Source organism: Anolis carolinensis, chromosome 5 (assembly GCF_035594765.1).
Source record: "Anolis carolinensis isolate JA03-04 chromosome 5, rAnoCar3.1.pri, whole genome shotgun sequence".
NCBI classification, from domain to species: Eukaryota; Metazoa; Chordata; class Lepidosauria; order Squamata; family Dactyloidae; genus Anolis; species Anolis carolinensis.
Genome location: NC_085845.1, coordinates 91,827,078 through 91,852,340, shown reverse-complemented (window position 1 = coordinate 91,852,340; position 25,263 = coordinate 91,827,078). Strand labels below are relative to the sequence as shown.

At 39.9% G+C, this 25,263-nt stretch overlaps 1 protein-coding gene across 16 annotated transcripts in view; it reads left to right on the top strand.

Annotated features, from left to right (window-relative positions):
* frmd4a (FERM domain containing 4A) overlaps window positions 1–25,263 on the top strand; it is a 485,341-nt gene that overhangs the window by 450,181 nt on the left and 9,897 nt on the right. For 14 of the 16 annotated variants that reach the window (XM_062983558.1, XM_008111470.3, XM_008111469.3 and 11 more), the window contains 7 exons: window positions 3,934–4,067; window positions 11,958–12,080; window positions 17,441–17,669; window positions 18,089–18,145; window positions 18,603–18,840; window positions 20,682–20,846; window positions 23,314–24,173. In XM_062983558.1, the coding sequence (XP_062839628.1) occupies window positions 3,934–4,067; window positions 11,958–12,080; window positions 17,441–17,669; window positions 18,089–18,145; window positions 18,603–18,840; window positions 20,682–20,846; window positions 23,314–24,173 (1,806 nt within the window). The remainder of the gene's footprint in view (window positions 1–3,933; window positions 4,068–11,957; window positions 12,081–17,440; window positions 17,670–18,088; window positions 18,146–18,602; window positions 18,841–20,681; window positions 20,847–23,313; window positions 24,174–25,263) is intronic. The other 2 variants (XM_062983560.1, XM_008111473.3) reach the window with 1 other exon arrangement.

The following is a 25,263-nucleotide window of genomic DNA, read 5'->3' as shown; positions in this document are numbered from 1 at the left end:
TTCTGGCTTATGTTTCCCAAAGCTCATTATTCAGTTTAGTTGCTGAAACGTGGCTTAATTCCCTATGTTAGGTCAAACGAGGGCTTTACCATGCGCTGGTTATCTCAAGCCAATTTACTGTCAAGCTCAAGCTAGCCTGCTAATAGGAGAGATCCATGATTTGATCTCCTGACATAATTTCCTCCTTCTATGAAGGTGTTGACAAGGTCATGGTGCAGGAGGAGGAGGTTCTAAAGCTTTTCCTCTCCACTACGAGCCTGCTTCAAAATCGCCTTCCTGGAATGTTTATTAGCCAGGAAAAGGGGAAAATATACCCTGTGTCTACATGCATTCCCCCTTCCTGGATTATGACCCCAGTCTGAAATGGGAAAGTATTGGATTATGACCCCAGTCTGGGAGGGAAAGTACTGCTGTTTTTAGGCGAAGAAGAAACATGAGTAACCACAGTCATGGTTCTTCCATTCACTATGTAGTCTGGCATGGATAATAAAAACTGTTATACAACTCCACTGGATGCCTGTCTATTTCCAGGCACAATTTACAGTGTTTGCGATCACCTATGAAGTCCTTTATGGCTCAGGTCCAGACTGTTTCAAAGGCCACATCTCCCTATACTAGCTTGTTAAACTACTATCTTTGGGAGACACACTTCTTTCCTCCACTTTCTTAGGCTCATTTGTGGGTCTTCTCAGTGGGCCCAATATTTCAATTTCTGCAGCTGAAAATCTTATGCTGTTCTCAGGCATGTAAGATCTTGGCTATTCTCTGAATCTCAGGGCCTACATAAAATGGGATTCAAAAGTGAAGTTGGACTTGAATATGTCTGATGTTTTCAATCCTGTAGTATGGAGTATTGCCTGTAAGCCAGTGTGTGCACATCCATTTGGTCATCCACCTGTCATAAAAAGGGACCAGATTGCAGTCAGTGGTTAGGACATACATGTATTAACCACTATCCCTTTTGCAACAATCACTAATCATGCTGCATGGCAAATAAACGCAACATGATCACACACAACCTCAAGATCTGAAGTCATTGATAAGCAGAAAAGAGGCCCAGACTAGTTTCATGCAAGTTCACTCCCACTTGCTGGGAAAAGGGATAAATAGAGCACAGTGATACCATTTTTGTAACTAGTATTTGTGCCTTTAATATGCCATTTTATATTGAAACATGTTTTAGGCATTTTAGGGTATTTCCCACTGAGCCTTAATGAGTGGGCGGCCTTTTCCCATCACCCCATCCTAGAAATTTCCATTGATCTCCACTAGAAGCCTTTCACTTGATGAATAGCCAACTTGTTCAGTCACCAGGGAAGCAGACGGGTGAAGAGAAGCTAATGAAGAACAGTCACCTCACAGGATATGTCTGTGTGTATCCTGTGCTGAGTAGTTCCAGATGGACACAAAGCTGTTATCCTGGCTGTTTGCTGTGGAGGATATCCTATTTATTAATCAGAGCTGAGAGATAGTGGCTGTTTGCGGACACTTTCTGTTGTTGCTGACATCCCGAGACTGTGAATCATGCCTGGCTCTTGGCATGAAGAAACATACTATGCACCTTCAGTCCCATTCTGGGCTCCTCCAGGAATGTTCCAGATGGCCAGCTTTTTTGGCTGAGAAGCCAATGCTGGCAGCCAGGCAAAGGAATACAGCATGACTAGCAGCTGTGTTCAGATATTAATTGTTTACAATGTTAGGCATATAGGAAATAAACAGATCCCATCATGACTCCAGCCCTACTACGCTGCACATCTGGACTATGCTGATGTCATCTAGTTGATGCTGGGACACTTTCTGGGCATGCACACAACCAGCTTTAGGTTAATTTCCTTTAACAGTATTCCTCAAAGGCATACATGCCTCTTTCTTCCTTCTTCCTCCCTCCCTACATTTTCCTCCCTTCAGGATTATTTAATGGCTTCCAGTTTCTAACACTAATAAAGATCTAGACTCACACTTGAAAAATCATATGTGAATGACAGTATAGCAATGTGAAAATTGAACTGAATAACTTTATTGTCATTGTGCTATTGGACAATGAAATTAAATGCTTTCCCCAGCACACACCACAAAACAACACACCCATCCCTCCACACCTCAACCACAACCACACAGCCCCCAATGCCACATTAATATGAAACCATGAAGTTCAATATAGTTACAGCTCTAGGATAAAAGCTATCTCTCGGTCTGTTTGTCCTTGTTTTTGTCACCCTGTACCATCTGCCAGATGGCAATAATTTTTTTTATCCACTTTTACTTGGCTGGTTTGTTACGCTTTTCTACACCAGTCCCTTCTTTGTAATAAAATTAATTTAATCTCTGCACTCTGGATAGCAATGGGAAAAGGTGCTGTTTTAGCGGCTGTTCATTCCATCAGTAGCATCACAAACCCAAACTTCATTTGGATAGCAGGAGATGGGAAGTTGAATAATTGAATGCTCCCTTCAAAAATGCATCCTTTAGATAGAAAAAAGCCCCAACATTTCCCTGACACATTCCCAGGATGATGAGAGCCTATCATGACAGTTACATAGTTTTCATTAAGTAAGAAACAGTAAAATGGACTAGCCAAGGATGTAATATCGCACTAAAGCCAAAAACAGTTTATCTATTTACTATATTTATGCTTCTATCCAACAGCTTATGTTCTCTGAGAACATTGACCTCATATTTTACTTCCCTACATACTTTGCAGATATGTTGATGTCACAGCGTTGTGTTATTGTTGCATGATTGTTAAACTATGTCAGCATCTTTAGTAGGCTCATGCGTTGTTCTCCCTTTTGAGGAAGTTCATGCCCCTCTAAAAACTTAGTCATGCTGAGGACATGAACATCACTTAAATGTAAAGTCTGGGAGATAACAGAAGTTGTGCAGATTGTAGCAGCAGAACTATTGGTGCAGCCATTTCTTGTTCCTTAGCTGACACCCTGGAGATAGAAGGACTCAGAGTCTGGAAACAGTGGCCGAGTCCAGCTCATCTCACTAATGTGCATAGAACATGTATGCATAACCATTCCATCTTTAGAGCTCCTATGTGCCCACTAACTGTGTGAAGACTGTTGATTGCAAATCTTCCTTCCTTCCCTGGAAATGTGGTATACCACTTTAAAAAGGTATAATGAATGATAAATACCACTTACTCCCTTTTACGGTAATTACATGCAAGACCAATTTCATAGCTGACTGTCACCAATCTGAGAGTCCATCCTCCTGCCACACTCACTAACCCAGGAAACATAGAAGTGTTACAAAACAAGCAAAAGACTGAGAAACAGCAGTGAGGTGGAAGAATCCAGACAATCAAATGATACCAGTTCATACAAGAGTGTGAGTTGCGAGTGTCAAACGTTCCCATGACTGAGGTGACTTTGTCCAAATCTGTCAGGAGTGCTTTGGTTGTGTGTTACTACATTGACCTTTGTGGTCTCTTCCAATTCTGTGATGTTGCGTAGAGTTTTAATAATTACATGACAATCAATCTGTTCACAATTTTTTTCCAATGACCATAAATCAGAATGATTGTAAGTATTTTGTTTATTGCAGAAATGTATGCTCTTTTTGCCAGTGTAAATGTTGAGCAGGACTGAATAAGATGTTCTGAGATCCTACACTATGTCAAGTTTAAGTGGTTCCAAAGAAGTACCCAAAAGCATGCATTCCAAAAATGTTGTCAAACTTAAGTTTAGCGATATTTCTGTATTAAGAGGCCCTTTCATAACCTGAGTTGTGCCATAACCATAAGTTGTTGTAAATTCACCAAATGCTGCTGAGAGACTGTTTAGAACAATCACAGCTACACAGTGTAGTACCTGTTCATTTTCACTGTGTGGGTCTTCTTTTTCTAAGAAACTAACCAGCTCTGTTACTATTCAATATGTTTGCTGTAATGTCAGCTGGTCTAATGCTGTCATTGTTTGTTGACAGGTTCCCAAGAGTCCGATAGCTCTCAGTCTGCCAAAAAAGACATGTTGGCTGCTTTGAAATCCAGGCAAGAAGCTTTGGAGGAGACACTGCGCCAGCGCCTGGAGGAGCTGAAGAAACTGTGTCTCCGAGAAGCGGTAGGTGGCAAAGATTTTATAGAATGTGCAAAAAAAACTAAAATGGTGCAGAAAGGGGAAATCTGACTGAGCTTCTGTTTTGTGAAAATGAAGGTTCAATTAACCTCCAAGCACCTACTAAAGTTGATGATAGGACACAATTGTTAGCACAAATTCAGAAACATTTCACTCAAATTGCATGTTTCTATAATGTGATTCTGGATATTGCCAGGAAAATGGGACATTTCAAATCTAAATATAACCACTGAGTTCTCAGATTTCTGAATTTCCACATCATAGCTAAAATGCTGTTTTTGCGCTAAACAGCTGCTTCTTAAACTGTGGGTCCTCCCCACAAATGGGATCACCAAAAATTTGGCAACAGTAAAAAAAAATATTCTGAATGGCATGGCTATTTTAAAATGTTTACACAAATCTGTTAGCACTGACATGCAGTGTTTACAGTGGACTTTTCAGGAAATGCTTCAGCTTCATAAAAAAGGTAAACCAGCAGATTTAGTATGCCTTGCAAATGCTGATTTATTATCAATAAATGTTTGATGTTATACATATTTTATATACTTATATACCCAGTGTCATGAAAACAATTATCAGGCAGAAAGAGGTCATGAGTGGAAAAGTTTAAGAAGCCGTGCACTGGATTGATGTAACACAATTTAGCATTTATTTTCTCTGATTTCTCACCTATCCTCAAGGCAAATGCACACCAGATAAACTGTTCAGAAGATATGAACAATTATCTATGTTTTGTATAGGGAAAGCAACAAAGGTTTGGTAAACCCCCTGGTATTTACAAAAATACCTCCCAAAAAAAGAACAAAAATTAGGGATTGGAAAACATCCCACTTTGGACAGCCTTTCAAAAAGGAAACCTTGGTTAGTAGTACTGAAAACCACACATAAAAGAGTTCTCCTCTTTTATGTGTTATCATAGCAAAAGTCATCTCATGTGGCGGCCAAGAAAGTTTCAGTGCCAAAGAATACTTGAAATTGATTAATTTTTGACATTGTTGGTATAAGCTTTACTCATGCCTCTACAAGAAAAACAGGATGGTAGGGTGCTATAAAGATGAGATCTTTTTATGATGATATGTTTTCAGTTGCAGATATCTTTTAACATTGGGGTGTTATAATTTAAACTGCCTTTGCTTTGAGACAGTTAATATGAACATAAATCAGTTTGGATTTGTGAAACAGCAAAGTGAAACAGCCTGAAGTTATCATAAATCCCAGGTGGTATCTGTATGCAATTGCTTGAATTGCACATTCCCAATATCATTGCTTTACAGTAACTTTGCCAACTCTGCCTGGTTGTAGAGGTTGTGCAGTTAGACTACAGGACAACTTTCCGAGACAAAGTTGCACGCCTATGTAACTAAATTAATGCAACATTTAAAAGGGAGAACAGAGTAGAAATTCCTTGAATGCTAAGTCTTAAAGTGAAAAGTACTATTTTTTTCTCTAATTGGCCATCTGTGGGGGGTGCTTTGAATGCAATTTTCATACTTCCTGGCAGGAGGTTGGACTGGATGGCCCACAAGGTCTCTTCCAACTCTGGGATTCTATGATTATGTGAGAGGAGGCAACAGGAAAAGAACAGCCTTGATGGGTATGAACTAAATTAGTAGAAATGAGAAGAAATTGAGGGATCAGAGTAAGCAAGAAAGTCAAGAAAGAAAGAGAGACAGACTAAAAGTTCAGGGTGTCCATTGTTTGGGATGCCTTTTAGAACATAGGGTGAGAAGATGGTTTTCGCAGCATGCCTTCTGTCAAGCAAAGCTGGAGAACCAACCTGAAAACTCTTAATTTTCAATATATATCTTTATTTATTAATTCCTGATATCTAATCCACTCATTCTTGTGCTGTCTTGTCCCTCTTTGTCAAAACATTGTACAAAAGGGGACAGCCATGGCCAGAGGTAAACCTAAAACTGCACAATTAATCTTCTGAAAACTGTGCAGTTCTGAGTACAACTGAAAGTTCCTTAAAATGCACAATTTTTAAATGTTGCAGTTTTATCCTTTACTGGGATAAAAGTAGTAAAGGATAAAAGAATAACGCAGTGTGTTAAAGCGCTGAACTGCTGAACTAGCAGACCGAAAGGTCCCAGGTTCGAATCCGGGGAGCGGAGTGAGTGCCCGCTGTTAGCTCCAGCTAACCTAGCCAACCTAGCAGTTTGAAAACACGCAAATGTGAGTAGATCAATAGGTACCGCTCCAGCGGGAAGGTAACAGTGCTCCATGCAGTCATGCCAGCCACATGACCTTGGAGGTGTCTACAGACAATGTCGGCTCTTCGGCTTAGAAATGGAGATGAGCACCAACCCCCAGAGTCGGAAACGACTGGACTTAATCTCAGGGGAAACCTTTACCTTTACCTTTAGGGGAAAAAAATCTTAAATGTTTTGAAACTATGGAAGGAAATACTGATGCCTACTTGATATCTGTCAGGAAGTGGCAAAATCAAGAATTTCTATTTCTACTTAGAGATCTCTCATTCATAGGGTTGTCACAAACCGAAGTCAATGATGGCAGTTAAGAACAACAACTAAGTCTTAGAGAAAGGGACAAAAAGCTTCACACAAAGCCTTCAACAACACATCTTCACACAAATTATTAACAACATGAATTTTTTTAGACAGCTATTTTGATTTATCAGATTAATCAAATCTTGTTTGTGCATTATAAACCAGATCTTTGCAGCCACGAAACCTTACATTTTCAAATGGAAATGGATACTTTAATGAAGCTGGATTCTGTACCCATTGTAGTATTCTGTTTTCTTGTAAATTTAGCATTCGTTGCTTTAAAAAAAAGTCCTCTGTTTTTTGTTCTGAACTCTACCCAAGTAAGGAATGACATGGAAATCAGTTTTTCAACAACGGTTTTAAACTGAAATACTTGACATGCTGAAACTTATGTGAAACTTCCAGGTTATAAAGAACAGCTTGTGTGTGTATGTGTTTGCCTTCAAGTCAACTTAGCTACATTTAAATAGTTTTGCTCAAAATGTGTCTACATGCATGTAAGAAACTTCAGTCTTCACACTCATTTTATTCTCAACCTCTCCCTTCAGTCTCCCATAAATCAATGTTTGCTTAGTTTCTTAGGGGAAATGCTGACTTATAATGAGGCTGACAGACTGAGAAAAAGAAATGAGTTAAAAGCCTGAGGGTAACCAAACTGGACGTGGCCCATACAAATTTGCAACAGTGGCATTGGATTTCTGCAGGTTTTGGTTACTTATTAGTTCAGCTGAAATTGCAGGAGCGGGTTGCTAACACTCTTTGTTTTAATGGGATGAGGATGGTCGCCCAGTTTGTTGCTCTTTTTTAAAGAAAACTGCACACAGAGTGAGACTAAAAATAGAGATTAAAAACAAAAAAATGGCAGGCTTTCAGATAAATTAATTCTCATCTACAGTTAGTCTTTGTTTTTGTTTTGTTTTTTTAAATTTTATTTTTATTGAAACTTTTTTGTGAGTTACATTGGTGGCCCTATGGGAAGGTTGGGGAGGGGTTGTCCAAGGGAAAGATACTGAGGGGCGGGATATAGATTGGGGGGGGGAGGGGTGAGGGGATGTAATAGTTCTATAGCAAATGGTGAGGGGGGGGAAGGAAAGGGGGTTAGGGAAGGGTAATTTCTAATGGGAGAGGGGGGGGGGGAATGGATGACTTCCGATCTTCTTTCTTCCAGTTTTCTGCTTGTCCTTTAAACATAGTTGTCTTTGAGGTAATCTTCTAGGTCTGTCCAGTCCGTTTCTTTCATTTTGTTAGTCTTTGTTAAACATGATCAAAGCATCAAGTATATCAAGATCAGTCTATCCATTTCTGATTTGGAAGGGAATTATGCGTCTTTCCGTGTGGCAAGGGCTTTACAGAAAGAAATAACATAGTAAGAAAATCAATAGGTGTACATACATACCACCAAAAAAGAAACAACGGAAAAGGAAATGATAATGGAGAAGGAGAGTGAGGAGGAGGAGAGTACCCTATCTTTCAGCAGTCTTATGTACCTTTGATATCAAATAACCCGGTCAGATAAACCTTGCTTATGTAAACAAAAACATTGTGAATCTTCTGTTTCACTCAAAATGCATTAAGTGAAGCTGGCTTTGTCTTTTTCTTTGATCACATATCACCCCTCTGTAGCAAGGTGAAGCTTTGAATTTTTGAGCTTTTCTCACTACTTCACAGCCATTTTCTGGAAGCACATCCAAGACATTTACCATAGAGTTGATTTTTCCCCCATCAATCTCCACCTTCCATATGACTTTGTTTTAATAGCTAAACTTATAAATCTGTGCTTCTTTTTTATATGCTTTGGGTGGTTGTTATGGCAAGTAGGTGTTGGATAAGGGCGGAAGCGAACTGCCAGGTTGAAATGCTAGGTTTTTGAGTCGTGGTATCATTAGATGATGGTGCTTTTTCATTGTAGTTGTATATGAATATGCAGGATCTTTTCCAGTGTTTCTAGACAGCCATTTGTGTGTGAGAATTTATTATTTTGGGCAGGGTTTGTAGAAAAGCGTGGTCTGGAACCAAAAAAAAAGGCATATGGTTTTGCTGTGCTAGATTTTGATAGTGGACAATCTTTTTATAGAAAACAACAAACTTGAACCCAAACCACACCGAGGATGAGTCTATACTACCCAGTAAATGAGGTGTTACTCCAGAGCAGTGCTCCAGATTGACTCCTGAGCTGACCACAACCACTTCCCAAACCCACTACAATGGAGAATTGGGAGTTTACACAGGGCCAAGATCACATCAGTCATTTCACTTTCTGTGTCTCTGTTGCTGTTTCCGGTCAGCTGCTGAGCTCCATATGGGGTCCTGGCTGTCATGGGTGTTTCATGCTGACATTAGCAAAGACACGGATATGATCGGAAGGAAGGAAGGAACTCATATTCCCACCTTATTCTGGGTTATGCCTCTACTAATGTAATGAACTTCCTGACTGTAAGAGCTGTTCAGCAGTGGAACTCACTGCTGCAGAGTGTAGAGGAAGCGCCTTCCTTGGGGGCCTTTAAACAGAGGCTGGTTGGCCATCTGTCAGGAGTACTTTGTGCTTTTCTTGTAGGTCAGGGGGTTGGGCTAGATGGCCCATGTGGTCTCTTCCAGCTCTATTATTCTGTAGGTCTATATTTTTGCACAAAACCTTGCAGTTTTCACGCCAAAAACAGCAGCATGCATTTGCTTTTGATTTTCCTTCAGGATAAGCTTCAGGTTCAGAAGCACTGGGAGGCTTTATCCTGCAGATAAAGAAGTGCTCCTGCCTATTTAATTGGAAATAATACAAATCTGCATGTACCCAGAAGCCTTGGTAAAAAGAAGCTTTGCTTGCAATGGATGTGCATTCACTGAGGTCACCTAGTGGATTTCATATACATGTGCCTGCATAGGTCTGCATTATCTGTGTATTTTGAGAGGGCTCCATTTGGCACACCAGCAGTCCAGCACAGTAGCTCATTCTGTATTAAAATGTTTAGGATAAGCAGCGAAAAGGCCTTGGCCTCCTCTCTGGGTGATCTGGGAAGGGGAAAGAAGTGAAAATGTTCTGTTGAGCAGAGTGGAGAGCTGTATGGAACCTCACTTGTCAGTGCACATTAGGGTCAATCACCATTATGTGGTTTTTGTAGATTTGGGATTGGAATCTCTTAATGCTAGTATTGTTAGGAAGGACACAAAACCTCTTTTCATCTTTGGCAAAAAGTTTTTTCTGCACACACGTAGGGCTTTTCCCTACCACAGTGCCATCATGCTAGTATTCAAATGTCTCTACATCCCTGTGTAAACCAGCTGTCCTGCACATGCCATCAAACCCTTTCAGTTTAACATGGCATAATCTATACACATAATAAAAGTGAAAATCTGTATGTATGCGTGTGGCATGGGTGTCTGCTCACACAGACAGCCTCCGGCCTCCACTAACAGGCTATAGTTCCCAGGGCTAAGGAGCCACCAAGTAATTCCTGCCCAGGACATTCCAGGTTACAGCGAGCACATCCCAGTGTTCCTTTCTCTGTTTACATGACCCTGCCCACTGCCCACTGCCTCTCCCTTAACCCTTTCCTAGCCTTTCCTATAGCACACAGCAAGCAGAGGAATGGATCAGCAACTGAACATACTGGAGAGGTTTGGGGAAAATTCACCATGATTTCTACGAGTTGTAAGGACTGGGATGTATAGATCATCTGCAGTCTAAGAGCAGACTGAACCCCACCAACGACTGGCCTGTAACTAACTTGGCACACAGAGCCAACGCTGTCAACTTGGGGTGATTGACCTTGGCATCAGAGAGTTATAGTTCACCCGTATTCAAAGAACACTGAACCCAGCAGATGACAAATCTGGACCAAACTTGGCACACAGGCCCAATATGGCCCACTGCGAATACTGGCAGGGTTTGGGGAGGATTGGCCCAAGATTTTTGGGAATTGTAGTCTACCCATATCGGTATGCATTTTCTAATGGGAGCATTCATAAAAAAACAAAAGCAAAGACTGAGTTCTTTTCTAAGACATAGCATAACATATGACCACACTGATACTACCTAACACTCAAAAACAAACAAGGCCCTTTTAAAATAACCCGGGCACCGCCAGGTATCCAAGCTAGTTCAACATAAATTCAAAGTCTCCTGTGAACCCGAAATGGTTTTTATTTTAATTGAAGTAATATATAGCACACGAATATACAAAGATATTGTATTATTATTATTATTATTATTATTATTATTATTATTATTATTATTATTATTATTATTATTAGTGGTAGTAGTAGTAGTAGTACATCAACTACTGTTAACTGCAAAATCTTTAGAGTCACTGATAAAGCCAATGTTTTACAAATTATTACTGTATTTACTCTAAAACCCAAATAAGTATTTATCATATTATGCAATTCTAATGTGCACCCTAATTTTGGAACGGTACGTTAGTTTTAAAAAGGTGAACATTAGATTTGAGTAAATACGGTATAGTGCTACCAAATAACTGGTATTTTATAGGGTAACAGAAAAAAACTACAAGACTGCCCTATTGAAAAAAAATAATTTTGATCTAAATTTAAGGAAATGATTGGGGGACACAATGAAAGGGAGTGAAGGATAAGAGAGCCATGGCTAAGGGGATGGATACAAGTACATAGAGTAATGCACTTACATATTGCTTCACTTGGAGGTGAGGACAAGTGGGTTAATTCCTACACTTAAAGAATGGTATGTTATGAGCTCAGAACTGAAGGAAGCGAGAAATTAGGATGGAGGAATTGTGAAGCTGGATTTCCAAAGAAAACGTTCACCACTATGATTATGACTTCAATGAATGTATCTCAGAAAGCTAGTGAAGTTACTGTATTAGTCATTTTAGTAGTAGCTCAGCAATTCAGTACAGGTTCACTAAGTATGAGAGGAGCCCCGGTGGCGAAGTGCGTTAAAGCACTGAGCTGGAGACCGAAAGGTCCCAGGTACAAACCCCGGGAGCGGTGTGAGCGGCCGCTGTTAGCTCCAGCTCCTGCCAACCTAGCAGTTCAAAAACATGCAAATGTGAGTAGATCAATAGGTACCGCTCCAGCAGGAAGGTAACGGCGCTCCATGCAGTCATGCCGGCCACATGACTGTTGTCTATGGACAACGCCAGCTCTTCGGCTTAGAAATGGAGATGAGCACCAACCCCCAGAGTCGGTCACGACTGGACTTAACATCAGGGGAAACCTTTACCTTCACTAAGTATGAAATCAGTGTATTGAAAATCAGTTTGAATATTTCTCAGCCAGCCAAAGGGCAAAGACTTTTAATGTCATGCTGTTACTTACCTGTATAAGATCCACTTGATGCATATAGATATTCTCACATAGCTAACTTTTAGTGTTTTACATTTGTTTCCAGGAACTTACAGGAAAGTTGCCAAGAGAATACCCCCTCGACCCAGGGGAAGAGCCCCCAATGGTGCGAAGAAGAATAGGTACTTCCTTTAAACTGGATGAACAGAAACTCCTGCCAAAAGGAGAGGTGAGGGATGTACCCATTTGTCTGTCTGTCTGTCTGTCTATCAGATGTCTCAACAATACTAGAACAGTGTATTGTAAAGTGTGTAATTAAAAATTATGATTACAAAAACGATGCATTGGCCAGAAAAGTTTGTTTAAAAGGAAGGTCTTCAGCCAATCTCAGCTGGAAGGGCATTCCATAGGAAGGAAGTCATATCATGAAAGACCCTGGTTCAGGAGGAACCGATCCAGTCCTCTTCTGTGTTTTTTCTGGTATTTTCTTGACTTACCTAAATGAAACCAAAATTGACCCCAATATAAGTGAAACTAACCAAAAGACCCCTTTGTGGTGGCCACTGGTATAATATCTAAAAATTATTTTTTGAAAATGAAAAGTTAGATCATCAGTTTGCTTGTGTCTGAAACTGACTACAGTGTTCCCTCACTACTTCGCGGTTCATTTTTCTCGGGTTCACTATTTCGCGGTTTTTCAATAAACTCTAAAAGAATATTATAAATCATAAAAACTTACAATTACAGCCTATGAAAGGGAGGAAGGAGAAGCCAAAGGGATAGAAAAGGAGCCCAAGTGGCAAGAGGAAAAGGAGGCGATTTATCAACATACGATTGGTTGATAAAGACTTAAAATAGGGTATAACTACTAAAATAATGTATAAATATTAAAATAAATATCGTGTCCCTACTTCACGGATTTTCACTTGTTGCAGGTGGTCCTGGAACGTAAGCCCTGCAATAAGTGAGGGAACACTGTAATCTACAAATCTCTGATTCCCACTCAGAAATCTGTTGTTTTGTTTTTTTTTCCTCTTTACATTACTTGTGGTCTGTGTTGATCTGAAAACATGTAGGTCAGTTCATATTTGATCAGTCATTGCCTTCTCTTCTTACGTACGCTATGAATTGAGTTATTTCATTTTATTTAAAAACAAGGTCCAGACTAGAAGTAACTGACTTTGGTTAAGCAGTAATACAAATTAAGTCTCCAGAGTTTGATTCACTATCCTGGATCATGCATCCAGATGAAAACAAAAAATCTAAATTCTAAATGTCTGTCATCTGGGTGCTGGGAGTTTTCAGCTCATAATATTTTTTCCATTTGCTTACCAATAGCAAAAGGAAAGTAAAATGGGCAAGCATAAATCCAACAACACTGAGTCGAATGGATATTTTTGCTTCTATTGTTTAGTTGTGATTGCAAATCAAAGGCACTGTATCCTCCCAACCCTTGCTAAACAATGAAAGCCTCATTTCAACCCAGTTTGACTCTATAGAAAGGTTGATTTCTATTTCTCTAAGCTAGTCTGGGTGTGTTTGTTTTACAGTATCCTCCTTTATGTAGGTGCTATGCTCTTTACCAACAACCCTGTAACACCCAAAAGGCAGGGCTAGAATTCTCACAAAGCCCTCATTGTCAGAATTTACTTGACTTAAACCTATGAATTGGTGTATATGAGCATGTGTGTGAGTGCATATATGTGTATGAAGGCTAATTTTTCTCAATATTGGTATGCTATTGTGGATAGTAGGTACAGTTCAGAGAGCCAAGTGAAAAGTGAGGAGAGAAGGAAGATGTGTTTTAAGGTGGTCATATATTCAGTAAAATAGTGAGGGTGTGTTTCTTTGAAAGCAAGAATGCAAGAGAAGAGTTCAATGTCTTATAGAGTCAGAAATCATGTAGTTCTTGTTATACTGTGTCACCCAGAAGCCTTAGATGTCACAAATAACTTTTAAACATTAAAAGGGTTCTTTTATTCCGTTTTCAGTGAGACAGAGTATATCAGGCACTTTACAGAGAAAAAAGGTAGACATAGACACACAGTCTATAACCACATTGGTTACACAAAGAGGATATTACATTTTACTCAGCATTCACACACATACACATGTATACATTTATTTTAGATGCATATATTATCATCCCTTCTTCATTCTCCTGGAGAAGAGACCCACAAGTGGGCCAGATTGCATTCCCCACAAATCTGCTATTCTCCTGATATATCACCTTTCTCCTTTCCTTGGAGAAAAAGGTTGACGTATAGACTGTGTTTCTGTAGTCTGCCACACTTTTGGAAAGTAAAAAGGTCTCTTATATAGCAATTTTTGCTGTTGTTGTTCCAAATTGACTGATTAATTTACTAACCAGCTAAAACACCATCAGTTCTGGACAGATGTTGGTTTTCCTTCTAAGTCTAAGGAACCATTGTGTTGACTTCCTTAACTTAAAAAATCATTGTCATTGACTATGTAAACATGTTGTTTTCAACCACAGTTCAACAGATCAACAATGTCAGCAATTCTCATCAGCAACCTTTTAATTTCAATTCATGAATTCTTCACCTCCTTTTGCAGTTTTCCATCATTCCACTTTTAGCCTCAATCTTACTCCAATTATCCAATTTCATTCAATCCACACATCACAGTTATCATACTGAGAAATGCTGGGAATTACAATTCAACAACATTTAGGTGCCGCACAATTTTGTAGCATGCTCACAATGTATGACTAGGTAATGACCATATTTGTAAAGTTGCCTTGAATAAAATTTCCTAACATCAGGTGATCTTATCAGCTCCTGCAAAATATGCTTTCTCCAGGAAATTTCCACAGAATGCCAAATGAAAGACATAAAATACATACAAACCATTTTAGACATTGTCCTTGACCGAGTGGCAGAAGCCACCAGATTTTGAATCACCTCTGTCACTTGCAAAGGGCTTCACTCATCATTTGGTCTTAAACTGAAGCTGGAAAGGAAGTCCTTATGAATATGGAAATGCTGAATGTGAAAGATGGCTATTTGCCCAAAGCATCTTCCTGAATGCATAGCTGCTTGGAGTTGAACACTTGCAAAGTCCCGGCCTCTGTGACTTACACCATGCTGCGTCTCCATAAAAATTTAAATGTTCCCTGATATATATGTTTAATTTTTCTAAGGTGCTAAGGTGCTTCTTTTAAGGTGCACTGGGTTGTATGGGGGATTGTCCTATTTCTCCCTCACAGTAAATTTATCAGTTAGGGAAAATGTAAGGCTGTAAAGCTGACCAGACATTTAAAATTAGGTCTCCCCAGTAAGACTCCAGCACTGTCCGCAGAACTTCATTAACATATAAATCTGGAAAGGGAAAGTCTTTCCCTCTGGAATAGAATGCCTGTTATTGAGTGCCAAGAGGAATTTTCCAGTGAGTTATGATGACTAATTTTGTCATAATTAGAAGAGACCACAAAAGTTCATTTACTTCAGTGATGCACACTAATGATTTCTTCTTGAGCAGCATGGGACACTTGGGCGCAACTCATTTAAATGGTTTCAAGCTGTGTTCATTGTCACGGCTCCCCACAAAAACCTTGAGAAATAAAGCTTTTGGAAACTGATGAGAGTACTATGGCAGAAATATCCTAGAACGTCTTCACAACACTATAGTTTCCTTAATACCTATTGATACTGATAACAAATTAGCTTATATTTGTAGAGTAGGCATACATTTTAAAGTATTCAAAATATGCATTTGGCATGTACTGTATATACTCATGTATAAGTCAACTTCATGTATAAGTAAGTCAAGGGCAGGTTTGGGAGCCAAAATTATGGATTTTTGTAGGATTCAAGGATCAGCCGAGATTCACTTTGAGGGGTAAGGGGACATCACAGCCACTTTGTTACCCAGAAATTCAAAAAGAGATTTCACTATTCTTCTCAGAGAGTAGGACAATTCCTTTTGTCATGAAAGTTAAGATGCAGTATCAGTCCCTTCGTTTTTGAAGCTTTATTTGTTATTCAGTTCTCTGCCTTTTCAGAGAAGAGAGAGCGAACAGTGTGGGTGAGCAGGACCTAAGGCTTAAAACTTCCTGTGCCGAACCTTTAATAAATTCACTGTTGACAGACCTTGTGAAATCTTCAAAGCCTAGCTTTTAAAATATAATGTGAATAGAATAGTAATTATGGATTTAAAGTAGTGCTGATTCATCACTCATGGCGAGGGAAGTTTTTAAGCTAAGATGTCTTGAAGGATTACTGCAAAAAGCCTCCTTATCTTGAAGAGAGATTAACTCCATTTTTTTTAGTGTGGATGTGCAGGTAAATTGAGATAAGACTTCTCTCTATATATTTTTATAAAGGTCAGTTCCTAGCATTCGATCATTCTAGCCTCCTTCTATCGCATTCTAGTCTTATTTTAAGTTCAGTGTGTGAAGGAGATATGTAGTGAGAATTGTTCAGTGTGCATCCTTTTGCCATGTATTTCCCAAGACTCACAATGATAAGCATTTTGCTAGTAATGACTATTGATTTATTTTTAAAAAGTATTGTCAAATTGCCGAAATCATTGGGGTGTTGTGTGGATTCCGGGATGTATGGCCGTGTTCTAGCAGCATTTACTCCTGATGTTTCGTCTGCAGCTGGGGTTGGCATCGTTTACTCCACTTGCTTTGCTACCATCAGATCCTCTGAAGATGCCAGCCACATATGCGGGTGAAACATCAGGAGAAAATGCTGCTTGAACATGACCATACAACCCAGAAACTACACAACACCTCTAGCAAGCCCAGAGGAAATAGGATCCAAGATTGCTATAAGATTGTTTACTTTCTGCATGAGATTCCACATTTGCATGGATTATATACAGAGCTTTGATGGGAATGATGCTACAGTGTGGTTGTAACATATTCCCCACAATGTAATTCATTATTTAGCATGTTAAACATTGCATTGAATCCATTGAATTTGATGGAACTTGAAGTATCCTATTTGAAGTTTTATTTTTAGAAAAATTATAGCAATCATGCAGATTGGTGGAGGCATTTCAGAAAATTGGGAAGCCCACTTGAACATATTGAAATCTGGATCCAAACCGCTGTAACCAGGAATTAGCAAACACCATAAAATAAAGACCAAAAAAGAAAGACCAAGAATTATAAATGTTTTGACCTAAGGTCCATCTTAGGCTTTACCAAACTGGTGCAGAATTCTCTTGTTGAATTTATACAGGTAGTTTTAGCAGGAGCAATGGGTTTGGCTAATGTGTTCTCTTCTTTGCCAGCACCGATGATGCATTTGTAGGAACATGGCTATTTTCTAAAGTAGTACAGAACTTGCCGACGCTCATTATGAAGAGTCTAAACAGAATGTTTAAACCAATCCCTTTTAATTGTTTATATGGGTAATTCCACCAAAATGGATAATACCAGACTCCTTGAGCTGAAATTGTTCTAGTACTTCTGTTGCAATGTGTTATACTTCTTTCACGTAGATATATCTAAAGATACTAACCAAATTTGCAAGCTGTCAGTCAAGTGGCTCTGCTTTGCACTAAAGAAGTGCAGATTAACACATTTATGATTAAAGCATGTTTCTTGTTCAATAGGAAGCCGAGCTGGAACGCTTGGAGAGGGAATTTGCCATTCAGTCGCAGATCACTGAAGCTGCTCGACGCCTAGCCAGCGACCCCAATGTCAGCAAGAAGCTGAAGAAACAAAGGAAAACCTCCTACCTTAATGCACTGAAAAAGCTTCAGGAGATTGAAAATGCTATCAATGAGTATCGTATCAAATCTGGAAAGAAGCCAACGCAAAGAGCTTCTCTGATTATAGATGGTAAACAGGACTCAAATGTTATTGCACTAATACTTTGTTGGTAGTCTGATGAGAAAGTTGGTGGATTGCCAGCAGAAGACTTTGCTTCTTATGTAAATGGCTTTCTAGAACACTCACGCATAGGTTTTGAGAAGCATCCTAATTTAAATCTTATATGAAATGCATATGAAACACCTTTTAATTGATACATCATGAACAAACCCCACCTAAGATATTGCTACTTAGATGTCCTGCTTCTGGGTTTCATTGAAGCATTGGGCTGACTGCTGTTGGAAGCAGTGTGCTAAACTGGAAATATACCTTAATCTGGTCCAGCAGAACTCTTCTTCCATTTGCAGTTTCTCATGTGCTGATCTTGCTTAGATTTTGTGCTTAGCTAAGCAACCACAGTGATCCTTCTATATGTCTTCTTTTCACAGATGGAAATATTGCCAGTGAAGATAGTTCCCTCTCGGATGCCCTTGTTTTGGAAGATGGTATGTAAAATTTGTGGAGCACAGCAATCTATATTAATGTATATCAGAGTAATCACTGTAAAAATGAAGGTTGTGTTAGAGCAATAGGAACAAACTCCTACTAGAACTATGTACTGTTTCCTGTTGGCTTCAGTAGAGAATATTGAAAAACTTATTTGTCATTTCCATTAAAATTGATAGGATATTGAATGTGGATTAGGTTCCAGTCACTTTCCATGTAACTGAACTCAACAAATATGCTTCCCTATTACTCCAGCATTCTTTCACCCTTCTTTATTTCAACATGTTAGATTTTAGTCATAAGCCTATTATTATTATTATTATTATTATTATTATTATTATTATTATTATTATTATTATTATTCCCTTTTTCTCTCTAAAAAGAGACTCAAAGCTTCTTAGATGGTAATATATTTTAAATAATAAAGGTGATTTGTTTTTTCTCTTCCAATTTCAGAAGACTCTCAGGTTACCAGCACAATATCCCCTTTACAGTCCCCTCACAAAGGCCTCCCTCCACGCCCGCCCTTGCATAATAGGCCACCCCCTCCCCAGTCACTGGAGGGACTCAGACAGATGCACTACCACAGGAATGACTATGACAAGTCCCCTATCAAGCCGAAGATGTGGAGTGAGTCATCCTTAGATGAACCTTACGAGAAGGTCAAGAAGCGCTCTTCACACAGCCATTCCAGGTGAGCCAGGGAAAGACTGATGTTCAGTTTCAAAAAATCAAATGTCCATCATGGATTTGGATATTGGCTGTAGTCCCAGTGGTGCCTGCAGTCATACATAGAGTCAGCCAGGCACTGAAGTTTCGGCAACTGTTCTAAAGAAGCAGTCAGATTTTTAAAAAAATTAAGGATAACTATTAATTGCAGCCTGCTTCTTCATTTCAGGGGTGGGCTGCGATGAAAACGTTTGAGAAAATATACATGTAGTTATCATTAAATGCATATAGCCCAGGGCCAACCTCATAATACAGAATGTTTCAAAATGATGGACCTCATTTCAAAGTATATTTCATGATGGCAACATGTTACAAATGCACAAAAAGTTACAGACCATTTAGTGAGTTACCAAGTTTTACTAACACTGCTGATACAGTAGAGTCTCACTTATCCAAGCTAAACGGGCCGGCAGAATGTTGGATAAGCGAATATGTTGGATAATAAGGAGGGATTAAGGAAAAGCCTATTAAACATCAAATTAGGTTATGATTTCACAAATTAAGCACCCAAACATCATGTTATACCACAAATTTGACAGAAAAAGTAGTTCAATACGCAGTAATGTTATGTTGTAATTACTGTATTTACGACTTTAGCACCAAAATATCACGATATATTGGAAACATTGACTACAAAAATGGCTTGGATTATCCAGAGGCTTGGATAAGCGAGGCTTGGATTAGTGAGACTCTACTGTATTATTGAAAAAGATTCAACTGTATGATGATCTGTTTGTTAACCCAATAAAGTTCAGTTTGATGATAGCTGACACTGCCATCTTGGGAATGACTGAGACTAGGGGCTGTTTGTGCACTGGGAGAGGCATCTAACAGTAATCCTTTGAAACTCTATGACACACCCTTTCAACCAGTAAGGGTCTCATTCATGGACATTTCATGGTTGTAAATATATATATCAATTTCTAATCAAGCCCATCTTTTTGAAACAACCTGTATATATAGCTGCCATAATATTGTATAGCAATAACCGAATATGTATTAAAATTGTGTTCCTATAAATTACAATTGTGAGCATATTTTTTCTCTCCATCCCTTTTTTGTGTGATAAGGTGAGGAGAAGAGGTGCCAAATTTGGTTGGGTTTGCAAAAACATGGACTTGAGTTTCAATGGATTACCGCTAGATGCTTCTCACAGTGCACAAACAGCCCCTAGCCTCTGTCATTTCCAAGATGACCATGCCAACTATCATCAGAATGCTACTTAGTTATAGCCTTTGTTTGAAATGTTTTTATTGTGTCAGAAGCAACTTGAAAACATACTGCAAGTCACTTCTGGTGTGAGAGAATTGGCCGTCTACAGAGACGTTACCCAAGGGACACCCGGATGTGTTATTGGAAGGCTTCTCTCATGTCCTCGAAAGTCAGAGCTGACAAACAAGAGCTCACCCCATCTTGCAGATTCGAACCGGCAACCTTCAGGTCAACAAACCAACCTTTCGGTCAGCAGTTTAGCCAGCACAAGGATTTAACCCATTGAAAAGAGCAGAAGCAAAGAAGGGACTGAGAGAATTGGCTGTTGACTGCAAAATCATGTTTAAATTGTACTTAAACCATGAGGTCATGGCTCATCGCCTGAGCCGCCATTGCAGTCACTCTCTCCATGATCCCTTTGCTATCAGTCTTGGTCTCTCAACCTTTGAGAATTGTAATACTGGTGGCATCGTGTGTGTGTATATATGAAGCTTGCCAAAAACTAAATGCACATGTAACAAATAAGATTGAAATGCAAGTTTGGGGTGAAGCGGGATTGTGCTCCTTGAACAGCACATTGCCTTTTGTTTCTAGCAGCCACAAGCGGTTCCCCAGCACAGGGAGCTGTGCAGAAGGTGGAGGGAGCAACTCTCTGCAAAACAGCCCCATTAGGAATCTTCCCCATTGGAACTCCCAATCCAGCATGCCGTCAACGCCAGACCTACGGGTACGCAGTCCACATTATGTGCATTCCACTAGGTAAGTCCTTCCACTCCACGGTTTTAGCAGTTTGTCTCCCATTTTAGATATCAAGTCTCACATCCCCATTGCTTTGTGCTTCCAATTCACCCAATGATCTAGGAGTCAAAGGAAAGCAATCACACAGCAGAGAAGTCTTCTCATCATTATTTTCCCATGTTGTTGTTACATGCTGTTTAATGCAAGTTGGTTATATATTTAATAGCTGCACAATTTAAAGCTATATAAGAGAAAGAGCTTTGTGTAAGACTATGTACAGTATTAGGACACTGTAATTACTGGTCTGGGTTTTCTTTTATCACTTCTTTTTTATGGAAACAAATAGTTTAGGTCTGCTTGACATCATGGGTGACTAGAGGAACAAAAATGTTTTTCTTTGCTTTATAAGGTGGATTATTTCTTCTGGTTTATTGTTTTTTGCCTGCCCCTGGAAAAACCAGTTCAGGTGCTCTTTAGTTCTTGTAGTTGCATTTGTAGCCTAAGTAAATAACTAGACAGATAAATACAGACTAGCATCCTGTCAATGAGTTGTGATGATACACTTAGACCATGTACCTGTATTGGACATGCCGCAAGGCTATCATTTCTGAGGACTCCTGGAGGTTCTTGTGGATATCCAGTTTTTGTAGTAAAATTAGGTGCCTCAGCTTACATTCAGGTCAGCTTATACTCGAGTATATAAGGTATGTTTAATATATTGAACATTATAATTTTATTGCAAGCTGAAATCATACAAAAGTTACACAGTAACTTTCAATCTGAAAAAAGGCCTAAAAATCACAGAATCTTTATTGGTTTTTCCAGGGAGAGAATGGTTTCTTACATGGAAATTAAAGAGGTCTCATTTGGAAGCAATTTGAATAGAGAGCCAGATGTGGAACAGAGTCTGAAAAGTATCTTTTTTGGGCAACCACTCTCAGTATTTTCCTGATAGCATGTTCCCAAGCCAGGGGCCATGTTGGTTAAGAGATTCTGGGGGGAATGGAAGTATCTTGGAATCTGAACTAAAAGACAGTGATTGTAGTCCTGGAGTATCAGTATGGAAAGGAATTTTCCTTAGGTTTTCCTACCAACTTTGTTCCCTCAGATAGTCTCTAAGGTTCTATAAGATCCCTTCTCTGGAGTGTGATCTGGATGGATGGTTGATTAGATGATGTATCACATCCTCACAGAAAGGGTCTATCTATAAATAAAATGTATGGCAGAGACCTCAAAACTTATTGATAAAAGTGTAGAGTGAAATTACAAACATAATACAGAAATGAAATACTTGACTGTAGAGCTTTGAAGTGCAATAGGTACTTCAGTTGGTGTGGAAAGGCAGCCTTTTTCCCCTCATTCTTAATTTGTTATTCTATTTAGTTATTTCTGTCCTTCCCAAATTGCCAAATCCATTTTATTGATTTATAAATCAAGGCACACAAGCTATTTTCTCATGGCAAGCCATTGTTGTTGTTTTTAATCTTTTGGTGAAGGCAAAGAAGCAGATGATGCAAAATGTTAGATGATGTTTTTAATCTCTCTGCAAGGTTTTCGTTATTACCGAACGGAACCTTTCCCAGAGTGTCCTTTCTGTAAATTCCAACAGCCAACAGTGACTACCAGCTTTAAAGCCTAGAATTCATTGTCATTCATTTAATCTGCTTCCTAGAGTAATGGGATACCTTCTTTCCCTGACGATATGTTGGGGTTTCTAGCGGTTTAATGCCACGTGGGACTGTTTCTTGCTTCTCCCAGAGACCCATCACCCAGACAGTTGTGTATATAGTACTAAAAAGCCCACAAAAGAACTAAAACGAAACTCGAAGCATAATTATGTGCTTTGGAGCAGGTCGTCCTGCGTATTACGCTTCATATAGTTGAAACATCTCAGTCCCATGGTGGCAACCACTGGCAACTGAACTACTTCCATGCCTCTCCTTCATAAACATCTAGGCTTGCGGACAGGACTATGAATTTTCAACCTGGAGCTTGATGCATTCTTGAAACACTTTCCATATAACTGCCTTGCATCTCGTATTTATTATCTCATCATATAACTACCCACAATTTGGGTTGAAGCCTGTTGCCAATGATAAAATAGCTAAATGCAAAGAATGATGCATAACCTTGTGAAGATTTCACAGTTGTGAGTTTTCATATAGAGCACTGGCTCCCAACTTTTGGCCTTCCATGTGTTTTGAACTTCAGCTCCCAGAGTTCCTGACTGTTGGCCAAGCTAGCTGGAGTTTCTGGGAGTTGAAATCCCAGGCATCTGGGAAACCAAGTTTGGAAACCATGGGTCTATAGCAATGATGTGGACCAAATCCAGTGTTCTTGAATGATATCTCCCGTTAATGGTCACACCATAATTAATGGTGGAGGTGCTGGCAGCTGTAACTTAACATTATAACTGATCTAGAGGCAGTAGATTTGTTTGTAAGGTACCACACATTTAACTCTTCTTTCCCCACCTCTGTGCTTGCAGGTCAGTGGACATCAGCCCTACCAGATTGCATAGTTTAGCACAGCACTTTAGACACAGAAGCTCCAGCTTAGAATCCCAAGGAAAGCTCCTTGGGTCAGAAAACGAGACAGGGAGCCCCGATTTCTACACCCCCAGGACTCGTAGCAGTAACGGCTCAGACCCCATGGATGACTGCTCCTCCTGCACCAGCCATTCCAGCTCTGAGCACTACTATCCCGCTCAGATGAATGCAAACTATTCCACGCTGGCTGAGGATTCCCCTTCCAAAGCTCGGGAGCGCCAGAGGCAGAGACACAAGTCGGCGGGGAATCTTGTCTCCTCCAATTCAGGTAGCATGCCCAACCTGGCTGCCAGGAATGGGACGGGCCACCATGGAGTCTATCTGCACAGCCAGAGCCAGCCTTCCTCCCAGTACAGGATCAAAGAGTACCCACTGTACATTGAAGGCAGTTCCACGCCTGTGGTGGTGCGCAGCCTGGAGAACGACCAGGAGGGACACTATAGTGTGAAAGCACAATTTAAAACATCCAACTCGTACACGGCAGGGGGACTGTTCAAGGAGAACTGGCATGGGGATGAAGTAGACTCTGTAAGATTGACTCCCTCCCGTTCTCAGATCATACGGACTCCGTCTCTGGGCAGAGAGGGTCACGAGAAGGGGTCAGGAAGGACAGTGGTGTCTGATGAACTGAGGCTGTGGTACCATCGGTCCACAGCCTCCCACAAAGACCATAGCCGCTTGTCGCACACAAGCTCCACTTCGTCGGATAGCAGCTCCCAGTACAGCACCTCCTCTCAAAGCACCTTTGTGGCTCACAGCAGGGTAACAAGGATGCCTCAGATGTGTAAAGCAACATCAGGTGAGAGTGTGCTGAGTTGTCTCCATGTTGCATTCAGGGAGTAATTCCTGGGACATGCTGGTAGGACAGTGAGAAATGTCTTCACAGCCACCTACCCACACAAGGGCAATGCTTGCTGCATCTCAGTATGCTTCACAGCTAAGGCTTTTTTGGAAACAGGGAGCCAAGGCAGTCAGCCATGTGCCTGCTTTATCTGCTTGCCCTATGAAGGAGGATGAGTCATAGGAAATATGGTACCAGAAACTAGGTTCATACAAACAGATTTGAAGGTGTAACAAAAGCCTTCTAAAGTTGGGATATTGCCATGGCCAGGTAATGCCAGATGTTGGTTATGACCATTCACTAGGTGGTCATGGAGAAGCCATACATTTGTTTTCAGTCTGAGCTCTCCCAAGCCTAACAATATGGAGCTTTGTTATACCAATGAAACTAGACAATTTGAGTGAGGTACTTTAGCTGTTTGTTATCATACTACATCATAGTACTATATTGTTAAAACTGAAAACAAACCAATTATGGTACCTAATTACAATGAGAATGTTCTTCTCCTTTCTTGGGATGAACTCCAAAGGATGAACTCCTGCCAATACTGAGGCTTTCAAAAAGCAGCAACCAGGAGTAGTTTTATGTTCACCAAAAGCAGTCTCTTCTTTAGGGTCTTGCTTTAAGGAGCAACGTCACATGAATGTTGATTTTAATTTTGCTGTGAGGACATACATTTAAAAGCATTAAGACATTTCAGGCGCAATATGTCAATATTTTGCTTTTGTTGGTTTGAGAATGTAATTGAGGCATGTGTTTTCCCTAAAGGCATTGGTTGGGGAGAAAGAACTGTTAAAACACCTTTTCTGGGAGGGACAGGACCCCAGGCCACATTTATTGCTAAAGCTGGCAATTGCAACTAGCGGTTAGTCATGTGTTTGCATTACAATGATGGCAACAGAAATAAGCTGGTATACTTCAGCAACAGTGCCAAATCTAAGCACAAACTATGCATGTGACAGCCTACGACTCTGTCTGGAGTGGGAGGGATAGCGTGTCCATCCTTCTATTCTCATGGAGTTAACGAAAGTGTTAAGCGAAAGGTCAA